General features: G+C 42.8%; 1 protein-coding gene across 1 annotated transcript in view; it reads left to right on the top strand.

Moving 5' to 3' along the window:
- PCSK6 (proprotein convertase subtilisin/kexin type 6) overlaps positions 1-20803 on the top strand; it is a gene marked incomplete at its 5' end in the record, with an annotated part of 92446 nt that overhangs the window by 54521 nt on the left and 17122 nt on the right. The window contains 6 exons of the mRNA XM_081337521.1: positions 2216-2333; positions 7345-7533; positions 10392-10528; positions 13570-13749; positions 17104-17206; positions 17832-18028. Of these exons, the coding sequence (XP_081193647.1) occupies positions 2216-2333; positions 7345-7533; positions 10392-10528; positions 13570-13749; positions 17104-17206; positions 17832-18028 (924 nt within the window). The remainder of the gene's footprint in view (positions 1-2215; positions 2334-7344; positions 7534-10391; positions 10529-13569; positions 13750-17103; positions 17207-17831; positions 18029-20803) is intronic.

Raw genomic sequence — 20803 nt, 5'->3', positions numbered from 1 at the left:
TCAGCAGGCAAAAATAGCATTCGGAGACAGCTTAACTTTCTCCGAATTGATTTCTCTAACTTGATCTGAGACATTCCTCTGCCTTCCCCCCACTCTCCCTTTTTTTTGTTTTTCTTAGCTTTAGTTTTTTTGCTGGAACCTTGACATTGTCCAGGTTCAGAATAAGCCCTTTGTCAAAATTACCTTCTGTGTTTATTTTCAGCGACTTTACAGTAATCCTTTAGTAAAACTATTCCAGGCTTCTGAGCAAGAATAGCCAGCTGATCCTGTAGTTTTTGACGACAAATGGAAGCAGACGGGCCTGTGGAGATAGGGAGTTGGGTGATGGATGCCCAGGAAAGAACTTTGCAAATATTTTCTAATGGATACGAAAGGCATGATTGTGCTACAGTATGCTGTAAAAAAAATATGAACATTCTCCAGGTTTTTTTTGGACATTTGTTTGTCTTTAACATGAAGAAACATGACCAAAACAAGACATGAATTCACTTTAAACAACAGAATTGACCAATGGTGGGATTCAAATATGTGAACCACCGGTTCTCTGCATGGATGCCACTTCCGGAAGTCCATTCTGGGCCTGGACTTCAACAAAAAAATTAGCTACCGGTTCCGCTGAAGTGGTGCGAACCGGCTGAATCCCACCACTGGAATTGACCCAGTTCAGGTTATTATGCTATTTTACTTTTCCCCGAGCTGGTGTTCTTCAGATTCATGATAATTCCTAGAATTTCTAGCTCAGCATAGTCTTTCCAGTGTGGAAAGTTTCTAATCATTTGTTAAGTATCTAAGCACAGTGTAAGAACGGCTTTGGCCTCACCACCACAATCCTAAGAGAGAAGGACAAGCAAAGTGTCCCACTCTGTGTGGCTGAAGGTGGACTAGAACTTGGGTTTCACTACACCTAGTCTAAAAGGGACGCGGTGGCTCAGTGGGTTAGGACGCTGAGCTTGTCGATCAGAAGGTCGGCAGTTTGGCGGGTCGAATCCCGAGTGCCGCGTAACAGAGTGAGCGCCTGTTACTCGTCCCAGTTTCTGCCAACCTAGCAGTTCGAAAGCATGTAAAAAGGCAAGTAGAAAAATAGGGACCACTCCGGTGGGAAGGTAACAGCGTTCCGTGCGCCTTTGGCGTCTAGTCATGCCGGCCACATGACCACGGAGACGTCCTCGGACAAGCGCTGGCTCTTCGGCTTTGAAACGGAGATGAGCACCGGCCCCTAGAGTCGGAAACGACTAGCACGCATGTGCGGGGGAACCTTTACCTTTACCTTTACACCTAATCTAGCACCTTCATCGTTACACCAAATTGGCTGTTGAGTTGATGGGCTGGGATTGGCCCAAAGTCATCCAATGTGTTTCTGTGGTTAAGAGTGGTTTAAAACCTGGATTTCTCTTCTTCTAGTTCAACACTTTCACCACTGGCATTTGGTTTTGGCAGAGAATTTAAGGAGTTGGAGGCCCAGCATATTCAGAGGAGACCTGTTTAGGAATTGCTGACTCATTTAATTTAGTATATAAACATGCAGAATAAATGATAGTAGTCAGCACAACTGTCCAGAAAAAACAAAAACAATAACATCCCAAATTATGAGTCACTTGGCATCATGTACACAATATATATTTTAAAACTAGCCTGTGGTTGCAAATGAGAGAGAGAGAGAGAGCAAACACCAAGGACTGCATAGTTAAATCCAAGGCTACATATATATTCTCTTCTATTGGATTCCTCATTTTGTTCATTTTTGAACTTCTCTTGCGATCATGTGATCAATCCAATTTGTTTTGTAGAAAGGTGGGAAATCTGAGGCCCTTTAGATATTGCTGAACTATATCTCCATTGGCCAGGCTAGCTAAGGATGCTTGAATTATGATACATTAACATCTGAGGGGTGTGGGCTGCATATTAAATGTTCAGGGTGTTTTTTCCCCCTTTACTGTTTAACAACATGACTTGTCAGAGGTTGAGATACTGTGCAAATAAAGCTTATTGCATGTGGAGAAGAAAGAAAAACCTTGAAACCAGAATGATATGGAAAATCGGGATACAAAAGGGAAAGGATCAAAGAGAACATCTATAGAAAGAGATTCTCTAAAAAAAAACCTGCACAAAGCTCTTTCGTATTTGCAGATGAAATCCTTTCTTTACAAAACTGAAATATATATATTTTTTTTCTCAAAAAAACCAGTGAATCTCTGAGACACTTTTTTCTTTCCAGTTAGCCATTTGTATGGATTTGGCCTGGTAGATGCAGAATCTCTGGTTGTGGAAGCAAAGAGATGGAAAACCGTTCCTGCCCAGCACATCTGTGTGGGAACCTCAAATAAGAAACCTTGGTGAGTGTCACGAGAGTGCTCACATCTGGATGGATTGACTCTGCCCTCGGTGTGACTGCCGAGTCCCACGTCAAACTGTAGATCACAGTTTGTGACTGTGACTGGCTGTAAGTTGAGAGCACAAACAGAGTAATGGAAAGGTGAGATAGAAAGGAAAAAAAAGAGGGGAGAGGAAGCAGGGTGTGAAATAAACATAAAGCTGCCCTAAGCACGTTTACCTTGCCATGTTTTGCAGGCAGGTCTCAGTTGTCAGTAACGAAATTGACACGACCTGGGAAATTGCAGGCTCTTTTAAATGCACACCTGTATCAAGTGGGCTGGAAATGTACTAGCAAGAAATGAAATGCCCCACACCTTTGTGGGATTTTAAGTAGGTCCCTTTTGTTTTTAGCTCAAATGTAATTGCCTGGGCGTGGGACTGCTTTATGAGGTTGCTTTAACTCAGGGGTCTTCAGACTTGGCCCTTTTATGACACGTGGACTTTAGCTCCCAGAATTCCTCAGCCACTGTGCCTGGATGAGGAATTCTGGGAGTTCAAATCTGCAAGTCATAAGAGTGCCAAGTTTGAAGACACCCCCCCTGCTTTAACTTGTTTCTTGGAAGGCTACACACAGAGTGACATGTCCCTCAATTTTCTTGAACTCTTCCAAACCCTTCTGTTGCTGCAGCTGTTGTTTTTTCTTTTCTCCTGATTTAGTTTGGCGTGGCTTTTTCTGATGGCAAGAAGTACTAATTACCGAACTCTGCAAAACTTTTTCTGAACCCAGAGATGGCTGAAAGTTAATTCACTTTAGCCTTGCTCGTAATTCCATGCACGTACAAACAATTCTTCTCCTCCTGTTCTGGGGTGAGGATGCATTACAAAGGAAAATATTGAGTTATTAGATGTAGCTAAACAGGGCTTCAGTTTTGCATCAGAACTGCATAAATTACTTCCCTCGCCTGTTTTAGAATCAGTGCAGTGAACATACTCACTGGACGCCTTCGTGGCCACGAGACTTTGGATCAATCTCACCCACTAAGCCTACGCTACTTCATAACAGAAGTGTTGCGAATGTGCAAGTAAGAAAGGACCATGACCTCTTGGAAAAGGGGAAAAACTAAACGGATAGTAAACATTTGATAACAATTCCTTATTTGTAAAGAGGCAAGAATTGCTTTGCATGGTGCAGGGTAAATGTCAACACTGGAATAGAAAACAGGAAAGAAATTAAAATGAATACATGCTTGCCATTTAAATATTTGATATTGATTTGTATTCCCGGAGCAGCTATAGGACTATTTGCACGTGCACATACACACACACACACACACACACACACACACACACACACTGTGCAACATATTATTAAGTAAATGACTTCAGCAATTTACATTTGACCTCTGATTTGACATGGGATGTTTTGGAGAAGTTGGAAGAAACAAGTCCCAGATTTCAACCCCTGGACAGTTGTAACACGCCACACCTGCCCTTGCTTTCGTGGTTCATCAGGAGACAGTATTAGTTCTCTTCGTCATCAAGTTTCCCTTCCACAATTGTTTCCCTTCCTTGAGTGCTTCAATTTGTGCAGCTGTGCAGTTGCCAGAGTTGTCAACTCAATCCATCCATGCCCTTTAGGCATTTGGGTGGGGTGCTGGCTACATCAATTACCTAGCCATCTTCTTTAGATGATTAGACTCAGATGGGTAGAGTCTTCTATAGAGGCATGGGAAAATAAGGTGGCATAGGGCTCAATTTAGACTCTATGAAGGTAACTGGACCAATGGCTTATAGGAGCCTGCTTCTTCAATTCATTCTTTGCCCTCTAACTTACTGAGTGCTTATCTTTTGCTCAGCTGTTCGTTTTACTGGCATAAGATCCAGTCTTATTTGGTCCATGGGAGCTGCTCAGCTAGAACCAAACAGCACAGAAATGTCTCCTGCCAGCTTATGTAGTGACCTGGTAGGAAGCCAGGAAGAAACCAGTTTTGGACTGAAGGCTGAGCAAAGAATTGGCTTTCCTTTGATCAAGGAAGTCTGTCCAGGTCATCCTTCACCTGGCTTTCATGGTGTTCCCCGTGATTTATGATCTGAGCTGCCGCTTGGTTGCTCTCCCCTAAGCAGTTGCTCAACTCCATCTGAGGAACTGAAGCAAGGCTTCCAAACAATTGGGAGCATTCAGTAAAAGGGTATGGTTTCCCCACTTCTGCTAGCATCCAGTGGCAACCACGATGTCTGTGTTTGGCCTTGGCTCTTAATTTTCTTTTGTCCTTCTAATACTTTTAATTTTCATATGCTGCTTTTTAAAAGGTATTTTGTTTTCCCCCCCCTCAATCCATCAATGTAGTGCTGTGATGCACACATGGGGAAATGGTTACAAAGCTCATAACAGAATAACAGTGTTGGAAAGGATCTTGGAGGTCTTCTAGTCCAGCCCCCTGCTCAGGCAGGAAACTCTACACCATTTTCAGACAAATCGTTGTCCAGTCTTCTCTTTAAAAACTTCCAGTGTTGAAGCACCCACAACTTCTGGAGACAGGTTGTTCCACTGATTAATTGTTCTAACTGTCAGGAAATTTCTTCTTAGTTCGTTGCTTCTCTCCTTGATTAGTTTCCATCCATTGTTTCTTTTCCTGCCTTCAGGTGCTTTGGAGAATAATGTGCCCCCCTCTTGTTTGTGGCAGGCCCTCAGATACTGGAATACTGCTATCATATCACAGAAATCTTTCTTTTCCCAATTCCAGTAACCCTTCTTTATAAGTTTTAGCCTCCAGTCCCCTAATCATCTTTGTTGCTCTTCTCTGCACTCTTTCTAGATTCTTTCTGTACTAAGAACAGAAGACTAATAGATTGGAGTCCTAAGATGTATGAAGTCATAATGTATTTAGCATTAAAAAAAAATCCTCATTAAGAATAGCACCGTTGCAATAATCTGAAAAGGGAGACTTCAGTATACCATCAATATGTCAAAAGCCCCTTTGATACCACCTCTTATATTCTGTATATGAATGACCCCATGTAGTTTGTTGTCGCACCCCAATCAGTGTCTCCAACACCATTTGCAAATCAGAGTGGACATATGCAGCTGAATTCAAATACGCCTAGAAGAAAATGATGTGTTTTTTCAAGGGCACCACTTTGAACTGAGCTTGCCAACTTAGTGGAAGCCAGGAAAGTTCCTTTATGGAGTTAGATATGAGAGTTCCCATCTGTACACTGAATATTTTGCTTGAATTTCCCCATTCCTTCGAGCAAAGGAAGGTAGATTTGTATTTCTTTTACATTCACAGCTGAGCTCGCTTTTATTGCAGAGAGCATGCTATCCGGTGGGTTGCATTGTATCTCCAGCTTTCAATTTTAAGACTGGCTGGGACTGTATAAATGCACAGATGTTAAGCAGTTGGTTTGGACTTAAGGTAGCCTTCTCCAATCTGTGCACTTTTCAGCTAGTATTTTCAAAGGTCTTAAACATTTCTGTGTCACTGGGGATTACTGGAAATATCTGATCTAGGTGCATTTGGTTAAGGCTGGCTTAATATGCCAACAGTATTAATGAATAAACCATAGTTAATCTTAGCACATTGAATCACAGAGATAAGCTATTATTGTTTGTCATGTCTGAAAAAAAAAACCCTTCTGTCTTCTTCAACAAACTGATAGAAACAAGTAAAAAAAAGTCACCTGGTATCCAAACGCAAATACCACCCTGCCATAGGATTGGATTTCCTAGAAAACCTTGATTTCTTTGTCCTTTAGTCCTCTCTTTGGCATCAGCGCATTGGCACTGGTGACTGCTTCAACTGCAGATTGAGGACAACTGAGCAGAACAGCCTTTAGAAAATGAAATCATGCTGCATGCAAGTAATGTTTTGAAGTTCACTTACAAAGACCTTTTCCTCTCCAAGGAATGACGTCACTGCTTATGGTTTTCATAGACTCTCCCTTTATGAGTAAGCCAAAGTAAAAGAGCAGCAACATAATCCTCGAGAGAATCCTTCACCAGATGCTCAAAAGCCTATCCATAGAGCAAATCTGGAACCAATGAGCAGAAGCTCTCCCTGTAAATTAGACATTAGCAATATGTTTTGGATTCTAAGTGAGGAGTTGATTTATTGCTGGTGGCAATACAGCAGAATCAATGCCCACCCACCCCCCAAACGCGGAACCCTTCACTTGAAAGAGAACCCAGAATGCCGTTGATTGTCTTTTTCTTCTAAAGAGAAACAATTAGGAACAGTTGTAGGATTAATGTTGGAAGCTGCCCTGTGCTAAATCATGCCATTGGTTTAATCTGGCTCAATTTGTTCCACGGTGAGTGACAACGACCCTCGGGAGCCACAGACAGGATTGGGGTGTTTGCTACCCTGGGATGACTTGGGAATGGTTGGGATGGTTTACACCTTATATTTATCTGAATCTAGAGGAGATGGCTATCAACAAACGCGCGTATAGTCAAGGCTATGGTCTTCCCAGTTGCAATGTATGGCAGTGAAAGTTGGACCATAAAAAAGGCTGAGCGCCAAAGAATTGAGGCCTTTGAACTATGGTGCTGGAGAAGACTCCTGCGAATCCCTTGGACTGCAAGGCGATCAAACCGGTCAGTCCTAGAGGAGATCAACCCTGACTGCTCTTGAGAAGGCCAGATCCTGAAGTTGAAACTCAAGTACTTTGGCCACCTAATGAGAAGGAAGGACTCACTGGAGAAGAACCTAATGCTGGGAAAGATTGAGGGCAAGAGAAGAAGGGGACGACAGAGAATGGGGTGGCTGAATGGAGTCCCTGAAGCAGTAGGCCTGAGCTTACATGGACTCCAGAAGATGGTAGAGGACAGGAAGGCCTGGAGGAACATTGTCCATGGGGTCACGAGGGGTCAGACACGACTTCGCAGATAACAACAAAAGAGGAGATGGGTTTGAGTTAATCTTGAGAATTGCTTTTTTGCATGCCTTTCCCGTGCGGATTCTGCTGCTTTTGAGAGATGACGGTGGGCTTCTCTTTATTTCTTTGTTTTGGTTATTTCCAATCACACAGGTTCATCCCTGCCAATAAAACAATCCGGACTACGACTCTAACCAGCGCCTGTGCTGACAACTCAGAGCATCATGTGGTCTATTTGGAGCATGTGGTTGTACGAATTTCCATTGCGCATCCTCGGCGGGGAGATCTACAAATATACCTAACTTCTCCTTCTGGAACCAAGTCCCAGTTGCTGGCAAGGAGGTGAGTGGCGCTGCATTTCAGCCACAACACAATTGGGATCCCGACACAATTGGGATTTTTGGATAGCTCCACTGTTTCACCAAGGAACTCCTGGGGAGGGAGGGACAAGTTTCTGATCTTGCCAGAAGGCAACCAGTGGTGTCGTCCAAAGAGCCAGTCAAGGGAACAAGATGGAGAATTGTAGAAGGTGGCTTTGATCCAGTAAGGCACTGAGCTTGTGAGTTGCTGAAAATAATCTGGAAGGAAGAGATATGTCCTATGAAAGATGCCTTAAGTAACAGGCATCTTCGTTCCAGGTTAGGCCTCAGTTGGGTCAAACTTTGAGGGTTTCTCAGACGTAATGGAGGGGGTTGGTCTAGAAGACCTTCAAGGTCCCTTCCAACTCTATTATTCTGTATCTGGTTTTTTGACATGGGCTGGTCATCAACTGATAACAAGCGGCTTTACTGAAGACTCAAGCGTAGATATAGGGAGAGAAAGGCTTTAAGGGAGTGACTTTTATCTTCCATCTTTTTTTCCCCCTCTAACGTTCCACCCTTATCTAGTTTTCCTGGATGGATCCTAGTTGTATCTCAGCCTTTTCTTCTTTTAAACTCCCAGAGACATGAGAGGACTTGGGTGACATGATCTGTAATGATTGGGTTGTTCACCTTTTATGCTAAACGAGAAAGAAGCAGCCCACTTTACAGCTTCCCAGTGCATATAGGGACCCAGCCAGCTGAAAAGTTCAATTGTAGCTTGCCAGTTACCCCAGCACATTTTATGGAGCCTCTGATTATTGGTCTCCTTCAGCCCATGAGCTTTTTGTATAATTATATCTTTGTAACTGCCCTTTCAGCTGTTCTGTTTCATTTTCATATTCCTGCTCGGTGATTTGAAAAACAGAGATCCAGTGGAGAGAAAAAATAAAAGCAGGTTGTACGGAATAAGATTCTTCCTCCTTCATATATATATATATATACAGTATATATATATATATATATATATATATATATATGTAGATCTAGAGTCTCGGGTTTCTTCCCGCGTTCCTTTCATCTTCAGAAAGTTGTGGCGACGTTTCGACGAAATCCCATCCGTCATCATCAGGCCGGAGTGTTCCTGGAGCTCCTGGAAGCAGCAGGAGGAACACTCCGGCCTGATGATGACGGATGGGATTTCGTCGAAACGTCGCCACAACTTTCTGAAGATGAAAGGATCTACACATACAGACACCCGCGAGAATCTACGAAAACATATATATATATATATATATATATATATATATATATATATATATATATATATATATATATATATATATATATATGTATGATGATTAAGACCCCTTGTTCATGTTCCTGGCAAATGAAATCATATAAAGGTGGATACCGTTTCCCTGGCCATGTCAGGGTTGGCTGATCTGCAAAGCAGCAGTGCCCTTTTGATACAAATCATTGGACAGCAGCGGAGTTGAAGTGAAGCGAAGTTAAAAGCTGTTTTGGACCGCGTGTTGGCAAGAACCAGCGGAGGAAAGCTGGGAGCACACACACACACGTGCATTAAAATTGAAATGTATGTCTCTTTTCCAGCTCACTTTGTCAGCTGCAAATTTTGATGACAGGTGTTTGTCAGTCATTTTAGGACAAAAACGTGCCTGTCATTCAGTTGGATGAGACGGCGGGTGCCGAATCGGTCATTTTAAAAGTCACATTCGGTTTTTTAATTCTTGCCTTAAAATTTAACATCCAAACTTTGTAATCTGGATTTTTGTGTTGATTTCCTCTGGAGATATTATATCATACTCTTATACGAAAGTGAAAAGTTGAGGTTTTATATTATGGTCTTATTCTATTGGACCCAAAGGAGTCAGAAGTCTATGCTTTCCCCCCCCTTTCCCCCCCTCTACCCTGCACTTTCTTCTCTTCCCCTTTTTCCTCCCCTTATTTTACCTTTTTCCTTTTTTTATACACTTTTGTATCTTGTGCTTTGTTAAAATTGACAACATTTGAAACTGTGGAGATATAACTTTTGCAAATGCATATCTGGTGTAGGTCTCAAAATGGAAAATTACTTCAAACTATTTCTTGGTTTCAGAATCGGAATACAAAAGAGGTCTTGGAAGGGCTGCAGTTGGTTAGGTGATAAATATAATACCTATATCAGAGCTAGTTGGTGGGTTTGCTACGGCAAGGGTACAGATATTTCTTGAACCAGTTATCAGAGAATTTATATTTAATTTTATTTACTGTCCAATCCCTCAAATTGTTGACTTGTTTGTGGTTTCCTCTGAATTACCTTCTAGGAAGATTTTAAAAGCAAAAGACTGTTGCCAGCTGGTGTTGTATTTTAATGTATTTTACCCATCAATATCACTTCTCATAACAGGGGGTAACTAATTATTTAGTTGCTAAAATGTGATTCAAGAGAGACATTGAAACTCACATGGATAAGGAATATCTTTATGAGATAGAAATCCAAACTTTACTTCCAGCTTGACGTTATAAGTTTAATGGCCCTTAAGCCTCAGATGTGGTTTGGAGCATAATTAGATACTGTTGGAAAATAAAGAAATGAGGACATGATTCACTGAAATATGGTTGGCTAGTTCTTCCACTATGATTAAGCTTCTTATATACAACACATAAGCTTGGTTAGATAAAGCTTCACGAGGACAATTGTGTTAAAAGCAGACATGATAGCTATTTCCTAGTCTAGGAAAGCACAAGAGCTGCCTTTCCTTTCCTTTCCTTTCCTTTCCTTTCCTTTCCTTTCCTTTCCTTTCCTTTCCTTTCCTTTCCTTTCCTTCCCTTCCCTTCCCTTCCCTTCCCTTCCCTTCCCTTCAAAATGAACTCTTGATGCTGGTATCTCATTAACAGACAGCATGATGAGTCTAATGAAGGCTTCAAACACTGGGAATTCATGACTGTCCACTGCTGGGGTGAAAGGGCAGCTGGAGAATGGACACTGGAGATCCAGGATAAGCCCTATCATGTTCGCAGCCCAGACGTACAAGGTAAGCATGTAAAAACATTTGCAGTGTTTTTACAGTGACTGGAGTCATACTTTGTGCCAAGCCATAACTTGTACAATCACAGCTGACTTAACTGAGCTACAATTGGCTATGCTTACATGGCACTCTTGGCCATAAATTGTGGCTTGTGCTCTGCAGTGGCTAGAGTCATGCTCAGTTAAGCTGAAACCAAACCAACCACATTGCAGTTCCTGCTGCCAAGTCATAATTCTGTCGTCCTTGCTTAATATATACCAAGATTTTTGCTGATTGCTTCCAAAGGTTAGTTACAAGCTGATTCCTAAGAAATCCATCTCTTCTTGGTTCCATGTTGACTTGCACTTGAGTTCTTCTTGAAGACAAGAGGAAGTGAAGCACCAACTCCATGGTGCCCAGATTCCAGGAAGGACCCCTACCCTAACAAGTAGAGAGTTTCCATGGAGATTTTCAACCACAAATGCCTAATTATATCTTTGTTGAACTGGTTCAGTGAGTCATCATTTGATGGATAAATGAGTGAGAATTCTCATAATGAAGAAAAGGAGAGAGTTCTCATGAATGAATTGTCATTCTCATGAGAAGATCTCATTCATCTTGGGGAATGTGATGGCTCAGAGGTTAAAGAAGTTGAGCTTGTCAACTGGAAAGCTGACAGCCCGGGTTCAAGACCTGAGCACAGTACGACGGGGTGAGGTCCCGCTACTTGCCTCAGCTCCTTTTCACCTATCAGTTCACAAGCATGGGAATGCAAGTAGATAAATAGGTACCACTTTAGTGGGAAAGTAACAGTGTTCTGTGTACCTTGGTGAAGAGCCATGCTGGCCACATGACCATGGAAGCATCTTCAGACAGTGCTGGCTCCCTCAGCTAAGAAATGGAGATGAGCACTACTCCCTAGAGTCAGACATAGATGAAGTCTTTATTTATTTTTTTTCTCATCATGTTCAAACAGGTTCAGATAACTGTCTAGGTTAGTGTCCGGAAGGAGCAATTATCAAGAGACAAGAAGGAATGCTTGTAAAAAATGTCCTCTGGTTTGCAAGATTCATTGGCAACAGTGACAAGACTGTCACCCTAAAAATCTTTCCTCTCCTATCCTCAAATTTGTTGATGTATTGGAACTCAATAAAGAAAAGATTTCTTTTCTGGCACATTTTAAAAACGCATTTGTGTGCTGGACAGACTTTGTATTTATCAAAGCAAATGTCTGCTCTATATCACTGTCCTTTATTATAGCTTGCAGTCTTTCCCAGACTGACAGTAATGACTGGTGATGAATTGGTGTTTGAGAAGAAGGCCTCATTGCTCCATGGAGTCTTCTTTCTGACTGGTCTCTGGTCTCTTTCCCTAACAGAACTATAAAGTATGTTCAGAAGCATCCCCCCTCCCACCACCCCACCCCCAGTCTTTACAAGAGGCTAAAAAGCAACAGATATCTCCAATACAAATTCCATTAGAAAGCATCGAATTAATTTGTGCTGACAGGCAGATGCAAAAAAGCTATGTTGAAATGTAGGATTTTTTTTGTTTTTTTTAAAAAATGGTTTCTGGTCTTCCAGATCTTGGCAGTGGAAATTAAAAGCTGTAATTGCCCTTTAAGCTTCATGCAAACTATGCCAGGGCTTTGCAGTGGCACCAAAGGAGTTGAAATCCAGAACAATCATAACTTTGCCAGTGGTTCACTCAGACAGCTAGAAGTATAAGCAAACAAGGTGAAGTAGATCGAAAAAGGGGGCAGACCAGAACAAATGGAAAAGCTGGATAGAGCCCTGGAGGCTTTTCAAGAGCATACATTTCTCATTCCTCTATAGCATAGCCTTTCCCGATCTGATATTTTTTCAGAGTCCATAGGATTATATCTCCCAGAGTCCCAAGTACCACACCTCTGATGCAGGCAGCTCACTTGTAAGGACCCATGCATTTGTATGGTGGTGATGGAGATACTTCCACTTGTCACCTCCAACTGACTTCCCTTCTTTCCATACAGCGATCCCTCCGACAGCTGCTGGTGTCACAGATTTCCTAACTTATCTGCCCATGTATAATTGCTGAAGAGAACTGCTCTTCAAACAGCCCTTTTCCTGAAGTACAGAATAAGTGTGTACATTGGTTGCAAATCACTTTCCTTCCGTGCTGTTGTAGTTTCAAACAGTCACTGAAAGTAAGCAAGGCCAGGACTGCATGTACTGAAGAATCTCCAGGGCTTTCCAGGAAAGATCTAAAGATGGGCTTTCATAAATATCGGACATCTTGTTGACTGATCCTTATGCGTACACAACTCCTTTGCATTAAAAGGCTGTCACGGGGAAATAGGGGTCAACCTATTCTCCAAAGTAGAACAAGTAAGGGATGGAAACCTATCAAGGAGAGAACCAGAGTTAAGGAGAAATTGCCTGACAGCGCGAACAATTCACCAATGCAGACATGTCAAACACAAGGCCCGGGGGCCGGATCCGGCCCACGAAGTGGTTTTATGCGGCCTGTGAAGCCATCCTGGAAACAGTGAGGGAACGGCCCCCACTGCCTTGGCCCTGGCCCAGAGACCCTCCTCCTGCCAGAGACCCTCAGATCTGTCCCACTCCTGCCCAGGCCCCATAGGCACCCTTGATGAGAACGATGTAGAGCTGGCCACGCCCACCCTGTAGGCCATACGCACTCTAGCCACGCCCACCCAGTAGGCCACGCCCACCCTGGCCATACCCACCCGTCCCCCTGAGGGCAACCGCAATGCTGATGCGGCCCTCAGTGAAATTGAGTTTGACACCCCTGCACCAGTGGAACAACTTGCCTCCAGAAGTTTTGGGTGCTCCAACGCTGGAGGTTTTCAAAAATAGACTGGACACCCACTGGTCTGCAAGTATAGTATAGGTGCCTAGAAGACTAGAAGACCTCCAAGGTCCCTTCCAACACTGTTGTTCTGTGATTCTGACCCTGTACCATTTTGCGTCTCTTTTAATGGGTTATTCATTCACTAACAGAGAGGACCTCTCAACCAAAATTACTGCTCATTGAGGAAAGTAACATTAACTTTTAATCTTTCCCAGGGAAGTTGAAAGAATGGAGCCTCATTTTATATGGAACGGCTGAGCATCCTTCCTCTAATGTTAGTACCCAGCACTTTAGGTCAACAATGCTGGACCCGCCATCTTTGGAAATGGAGCCCTCAAAAGTTGCTTTCTTCCAAAATCAGATGGAGATACCAGAGGAAGAAGACGAATATACAGGTAAAATGCCCCCAACCGTTTATTTCTTCTTTCTAGCTGTGCCTCTGTGCACAAGAAGCTAACCATTGTTTCTTTTCTTTGAAAAACTAGAACAGGCAGTCTAGGAACACCGAGGATGTTTATTTCATGATTGAGCAATCGCCCACAAAGCTAAGCTTGGAAATTCTCTTCTATAAATGTCCAAGAAGTTGTCTCTCTTACAAAATAATTAAAACCAGCACTAGGGCATTCCCTTTCTTCCCTGGAACCACAAAATGCAAATTTGGATAAAATGAGATCTCTTTCAGATTTCCAAAAATCTTGGTTTTAATTTAAACCATAGGGAAGTCAAAAGGTTCTAGCATTGTGGGGGCCTGCATTGTTAGGCTTGGAAAGGAATGGGAAGGATTTTTTGAACTACAGGAGCATCTGAAGTTGATTTCCCATAGTCACAGCACCACAGTACTTCTTGTGTCTCCTGGTGGCTGCCTTGTTCAGGAGAGTGGAGACAGCACTTCAAAAAGAAAAACAAACAAACAAACAAATAAATGTCCTTCATTTTTATACAAAGCACAGTCTTTTCCTTTTCCTTCTGGCAAAGAAAATGATCAAACCACAACTGTTGGGAAATAGAATTGCATCTGATGTAAAATGTCATTATTATGACAGAACCACATGACAGGGCCAAAGTAATTAAGGGTCTTCTGAAAATTAGCCACTGTCTCTGTGTGAGTTGTGATCAATCTAGCACTGAACACACAAGCCTGGTAGTATGTTGACAGTGTCCCAATCCTGCAAAAGGAGAGCGGGGTGGGGGGGAGGACCCAAAATGCAATGGTGTTTTTCATGTTGCTCCAAGAAGAAACTTGGAGGCAGTGTGTTCCAGGAAAGACAGTCTTCTTGTTAACCCCTATACGTAATGATTATCAGAGGCATATCCTTGGTTTTCCAATGGAACACTTGGTCTGTCCAAGTGTCTCCTGACCTTCCTGATGCAAAGGTATCCCTATAGAATTGAGTTCTTGAGGGTGAAGGCTCGTTCTTTGAGCTTGTGGGTTGGTTTCCAAACGTTTCATTACCTGGCTAGGTAACATATTCAGTGGAGTTTAGGAGATGTCAGTGCCAATGTTCTTCTGTTTATAAGGGCTTCGTGTAGTCAGTAGGTCTTGTGGAACCACCAAGCTTGGAGAACAAAGTTTCACCCTCATCCTACTCCTGAACTACGGATATTCACCACTGTTGCAAATTGAGCTCTTCTCCTGCAGAGACGAACACACTAAAATTGTCTGAGGCTGCCAGGCAGGGTGTGAAAGTAGCCCTAGGCCTAGACCAGGGATCCCCAACCCCCAGTCTATGGACCAGTACCGGGCTGCGGCCTGCCAGCAACCAGTCTGCACAAACAAGCAACCCCATTTGCAGGATGCAGGCAGAACACAAAACCATGCACCCTCTGGTCCGTGGAAAAACCTCTCTCCATGCAACCGGTCCCTGGTGCCCAAAAGGTTGGGGACCTCTGGCCTAGAGCATCAACTTGCTAAGAAGATTCTCAAAAGCTAATTCTTCAGGTTTAGCTCAAGTCTGCAGAGGGTCTAGGACAGGGGTCTGCAATCTTGAGACTTGTAGACTTCAGCTCCCAGAATTCCTCAGTCCAAAAGTCTTAAAGTTGTCAAGGTTGCAGATCCCTGGTCTAGGACAACTCGCCACGGCCAACATGCCGCAGCCATCTCACCGTGGCCAACTCGACACAAGACAAGAGTTGCATTAATATCAAAAAATGGTGAAATAGAATCATTAAAGAAAGGATGCCAAAGGAAGGACAAAATGACAGGTGAATGACAAAAATTAAAATATTTTTAAAATTATTTTAAATAATTGAATTGTTGAGTTATCCTGTGGTGAGTTGTCCCATGGTAAGTTGACCATGGCACATTAGCTGGGCAAGTTGGTCACAGCGAGTTGTCCCATTCTGTCTACAGAACCTCATAGACAAAACCAAATCTTTTTTTTTCTTTTTTTTTTTTGCAATGACAGTGAAGTAGTTTGATCTTTTTTTTCTGGGAATTTTAAAAAATTATTCCCAGTCTAGTATATATTTTAGTATTTTCTACTGATATCCTACCAAGCTCTTCCAGGCCAGATCTTGATTAGCTTGTTCTGAAAATCCTTCATCCATCCTTAAACACTGATGAGATAGATAATCAGTGGGAAGGCAAGCAATAAAATTTAACTACCTTATTACTGCCAGGAAAAAAAATCCTTCTTCAGGTTTTTGCTGTAGATATATTTAGATAAATAGATTCTTTAAAAATCTAAGACACAGGTTTAGCCACAGTTGATGGTGCCAATGGCAATGATGATGCCAAGCATCAAACAGAGCAAGCCACTCTTATCCTTGGATCAGCTCAGATAAATGTTATTGTTTACCAAAGATGAGAGTCCTGCTTGCTCCATTTCATGCACAGATACGTGCTCACTCTTAACTTCCATACCGGAAGATTGATACGGATCTTTCTTCCATCTAGAACAGCAGGTGAGTGGAGAGAGTGCATGATAGGTAGGCTGTGGGGCACACCAACAGATTTGTTGCCTCAAAGAGAAGCGTAGCTTTGAGATGCAAAAGAAATGGAGCTAAAGGAGCTAAAGCTGCAAGAGGTTTTTAAAAGGGCAGGGATAGGTTCAGGTCCCATAAACAGAAAACCCTTATTCATTAATCCTGAATTGTCAACACTGTCGGCTCATAGGAAAAGTTTTCTACATTAGAAGTCAGACATGTTGCACCCAGAACCTAATAGTTACCATACAGTCATACTATTAGGACACAGGAGATTGACCAAATCCTAACAGGGGTTCACATAACTTTGTGGTCTCTTATTGATGTTATTTTGCAAGACAATAAACAGCTTAGCTGGAGCTGTGCAGCTTGTCAATTTAGCTAGCCAAAGGCTGCAGCTATGATAAAGCATTAGCATATAAAGGGGGTCCTTGGTGGTCTCTGAGCTTGGTTGTTTTCCTGCAGACGTTTCAGTAGGTAACATCAACGGGGCAAACCCCCACTCCCTTTGAGCACTGATGATGTTCCCTTGTTTGGTAATGAAATGCCTGGAAGAAAACAACCAAGCTCAGAGAGCACCAAGGACCCCAGATTTGAACCCTGAGCTACAAATATTCTCCTTTATGGCCATTAGCATATAACCCAGCTGTCCCTGTCATTAGGTGGGGCAAAGCAAATGACTCAGGCCACAGATGTTTTGTGGGGAGATGGCATCGAGACCGTGGCATGGTTTTCCAGATATGTGGTGCTGGATGCCATTGTGTAGGTTGAACTAGGAAGAGTTTTATATCTCTTCTTTCAACAGATCTATCTGTCTCCCTAAGGTCTGTGTCATAGGGAATGTGGCGACCAAGGATGCGATGGTCCCAATGCTGATCAGTGCCTGAACTGTTTCCACTACAGCCTTGGAAGTGTTAAAACTGGCAGGTAATCAGCAGAAATGCCAGAAGAAGATGGGGTCGCTGGTGAGGGGTAGGCACAGAGAGGATTCAATGTATTTTGCACAATTAGTTCCACATGCTAAATTTCTAAAAACTAGCAACATGTTGTATGTTACCCATTCCCAACTGGTCCTCCAGATACATTGTGGCTATTAATTCCAGATTTTTGATAGTTAACATGTCTGCCACACAATGCCTTATCTTTTTTTTAAAAAAACACCAGTAGCTTCCTCCTTCTCTCTGACTCTGGGGCCGGCCTGAGAAGGAATCAGATTGATAGAAAAAGCTACACTAAATTCTCTGGCTTCTCCTTTCTAACTCCATCTTTCCAAGGCAGATTTCCCCAACCTGATGTCCACCAGACAGGTCAAACCCTAACTCCCATAATTTTCAGCCCGTGAAGCCAAACATGGAGCTGATCCAATAACATCTGGAGGATATCAGGTTGATCTTTGGTCCAAGATCCATTCAAGAAAGGGCATTAATGTTTATGATGAAAGACATCACAGAAATAATCTGAGAGCTACTTTGCTGCTCTTCTTTGTTCGGCAGCTCTTGCCATCCTGGGTCATCTTTTGGTCTAATCTGGAACATTTGTGGACTTTTTCCAGGAAGTGTGTGAACTCCTGCCCTCCTGGCTACTTTGGGGACAGTCTGCAACGCAAGTGCCGCAGATGTCACAGGGGCTGTGAAGCATGTTTGGGCAGAAGCCAGAACTTATGCACAGCCTGCAAGCGTGGTTATTATCACCACCAAGAGACAAACACTTGTGTGATGCTGTGTCCAGCTGGATTTTACTCTGATGACGGTAAGGAAGGATGGAAATGTTTTTTTTTCTTCCCTGAGGTGACATGTACAGTACAATCTACAATGGTTTCTCTCCTATTATAACATTTTTAGGTATCTTTTCATGAAGATGGCATGAATGAGTCCTGCACTGTCTCTGTTTTCCTTCTTTCCTTCTTTCCTTCCTTCCTTCCTTCCTGCCTTCCTGCCTTCATCCCTCCCTCCCACCATCCCAATTATTTTTATGTATTTTTAATTGCATTCATCTTAGTGTACTTTAGTTGATCTCTTGCAAAACAATTCTAGAGTTACAATCATTAGCAGCAATATAAAAACACATTAACTAAGAGCCGTAATAGTTTTAAATCAAATAATTTGTCTTTTAATTGATTTCACATTTTTCAGATTGCCAAAGCTACCCCCGAAGCTCTCATAAAATTGAAGGAAGAGCATAAGACTTTCCAGCGCATTAAACAGAAGCTCCAAGTCTTTGTAGCAACTTTGGCTTGAAGAAGCGGTTTTGCTTTCATCCTTCCCTGAAACTGAAATAGCTTCTAAAACCTTTAATGCCTGCACTCAATCTGTAGTTCCCCTAATTGACTGTTGTCCTGCTTAGGGAGGGAAAAATCAATCAATTTTGCTTTTGCTACATTGTAGGAGGGAAACATGTCAGTCTATGGTGACCAAAAGTAGGAGTCTTTTCCAAGTACAGGTAATCCTTGATGTAACAGCCCATTTAGTGACCATTCAAAGTTACATTGTCACTGAAAAAAGTGAGTTATGGTCATTTTTCACAGTTACGACTTTTGCAGCATCCCCATGATCACGTGATCAAAATTCAGACAGCAACTGGTTCATGGTTATGAGGGCTGCAGTGTCCCGGGTTCAGGTGATTCTCCTTTTGCAACCTTCTGATAAGCAAAGTCAATGGGGAAGCCAGATTCACTGAACAACCACGTTACTAACTTATCAACTGCAGCGATTCGCTTAACAACTTCGGCAAGAGAGATCGTAAAGGAGGGCAAAATTCACTTAACAAATTCTGTCACGTTGCAACATAAATTTTGGGCTCAATTGTGGTTGTAAGCCGAGGACTATCTGTAACATTTTTTTTTCCAAAAAAAGGGATAAGCTTTCACGAGCTACATTTCATCTCACCGGATTTATGGAGTAGCTAGATTTGATGTAGGATTTACATTGGGGTGAGATTGGCAGATGAATGAATGGATAGGTGGATGGATGGATGGATGGATGGATGGATGGATGGATAGGGTAGGGTAGGGTAGGGTAGATGGACAGATGGATGGATGGATGGGTGGGTGGGTGGGTGGGTGGGTGGGTGGATGGATGGATAGGGTAGGGTAGGGTAGGGTAGATGGACGGATGGATGGATGGGTGGGTGAGTGGGTGGATGGATGGATAGGGTAGGGTAGGGTAGGGTAGATGGATGGATGGATGGATGGATGGATGGATGGGTGGGTGGGTGGATGGATGGATAGGGTAGGGTAGGGTAGATGGTTAAATGGATGGATAGGGTGGATGGATGGATGGATGGATGGATGGATAGGGTAGATGGATGGATGGATGGATGGATGGATGGATGGATGGATGGATGGGTGGGTGGATGGACGGACAGATAAACAGACAGATGGACAGGCAGAGGGCAAGACAGGTTGGCTATGCATATGTAACCTACATTGACAGCCAGTTTGGTCTAGTGGTTAAAGCACAAGCTAAAAACTTGGAGACTGAGTTCTAGTCCTGCTTTAGACATTAAAGCCAGTTGGTTGACTTTGGGCCAATCACCAGGAGATGGTGAGTTCTAGTCCCACCTTAGGCATGAAAGCTGCCTTGAGCCAATTACCAGACGACTTGTGAGCTCTAGTCCCGCCTTATGCACAAAAACCAGCTGGGCCAGTCGCTCCCTCTCAGCCCAACTCACCTCACAGGGTTGTTTGTTGGAGGGAATATAAGAGGAGGAAGGAGTATTAAGTATCACCACCACTTTGAATTATATATAAAAATAATAATGTCTTCCTCTCCTTCACACCACCTGCCCTCACTCATCCCAACGTACATCTTACATCCGTCTAGCTCAGGGGTAGGCAACCTTGGCTCTTTTATGACTCATGGACTTCAACTCCCAGAATTCCTGAGCCAGCATGGCTGGCTCAGGAATTCTGGGAGTTGAAGTCCACGAGTCATAAAAGAGCCAAGGTTGCCTACCTCTGGTCTAGCTATTCCATGCATTTGATAAATTGAGCTGTCCCTTATTTCTTCAGCTGATGCCTTTTAATGCGTAGCTGGAAAAGGTGCTCCTTTTTTGAGGCTTTGTGACATGTTTCCCTTTTCCCATCTGAAACTAATTTTGTTCCAGGTCTGAATCACTTTCCTTTTTCGTTTTGTTTTGTTTTTTTTCTGCCAGCACAAAGGGCAGTTTCTATTTATTTAGTGCTTTTGCAAGCAATTTTCCCTAATGTGCACAATTTGGACAGGCGAAGTGCTTTGACAACGTTTCGAGAAATGCACATATTGTTGCAGAAGTGTGTTTTAGCTAGCATGTTGGGTTAACCTGGGCAGTTTTCCCTCCCACAATTGTTCCTCACTGATTAAAATAGGAGATTTTGGGGACTGATCAAGGAGAACTATGGCTGATTGATTGACATGCTGCAGGACTGCATTTTTTTTTACTGAATCCAGCATTTAAATAAATGCTATTTCTAACTGCAAGTGAAGAATTCCAACTGATGCACCTAGACTAATGTAAACAATGGAATTGAATAGTACCGTGGATTTG

This window comes from Vipera berus, assembly GCF_964194415.1.
Source record: "Vipera berus genome assembly, chromosome: 12".
Lineage (NCBI taxonomy): Eukaryota > Metazoa > Chordata > Lepidosauria > Squamata > Viperidae > Vipera > Vipera berus.
This window is presented reverse-complemented; position numbering and strand designations above follow the sequence as displayed.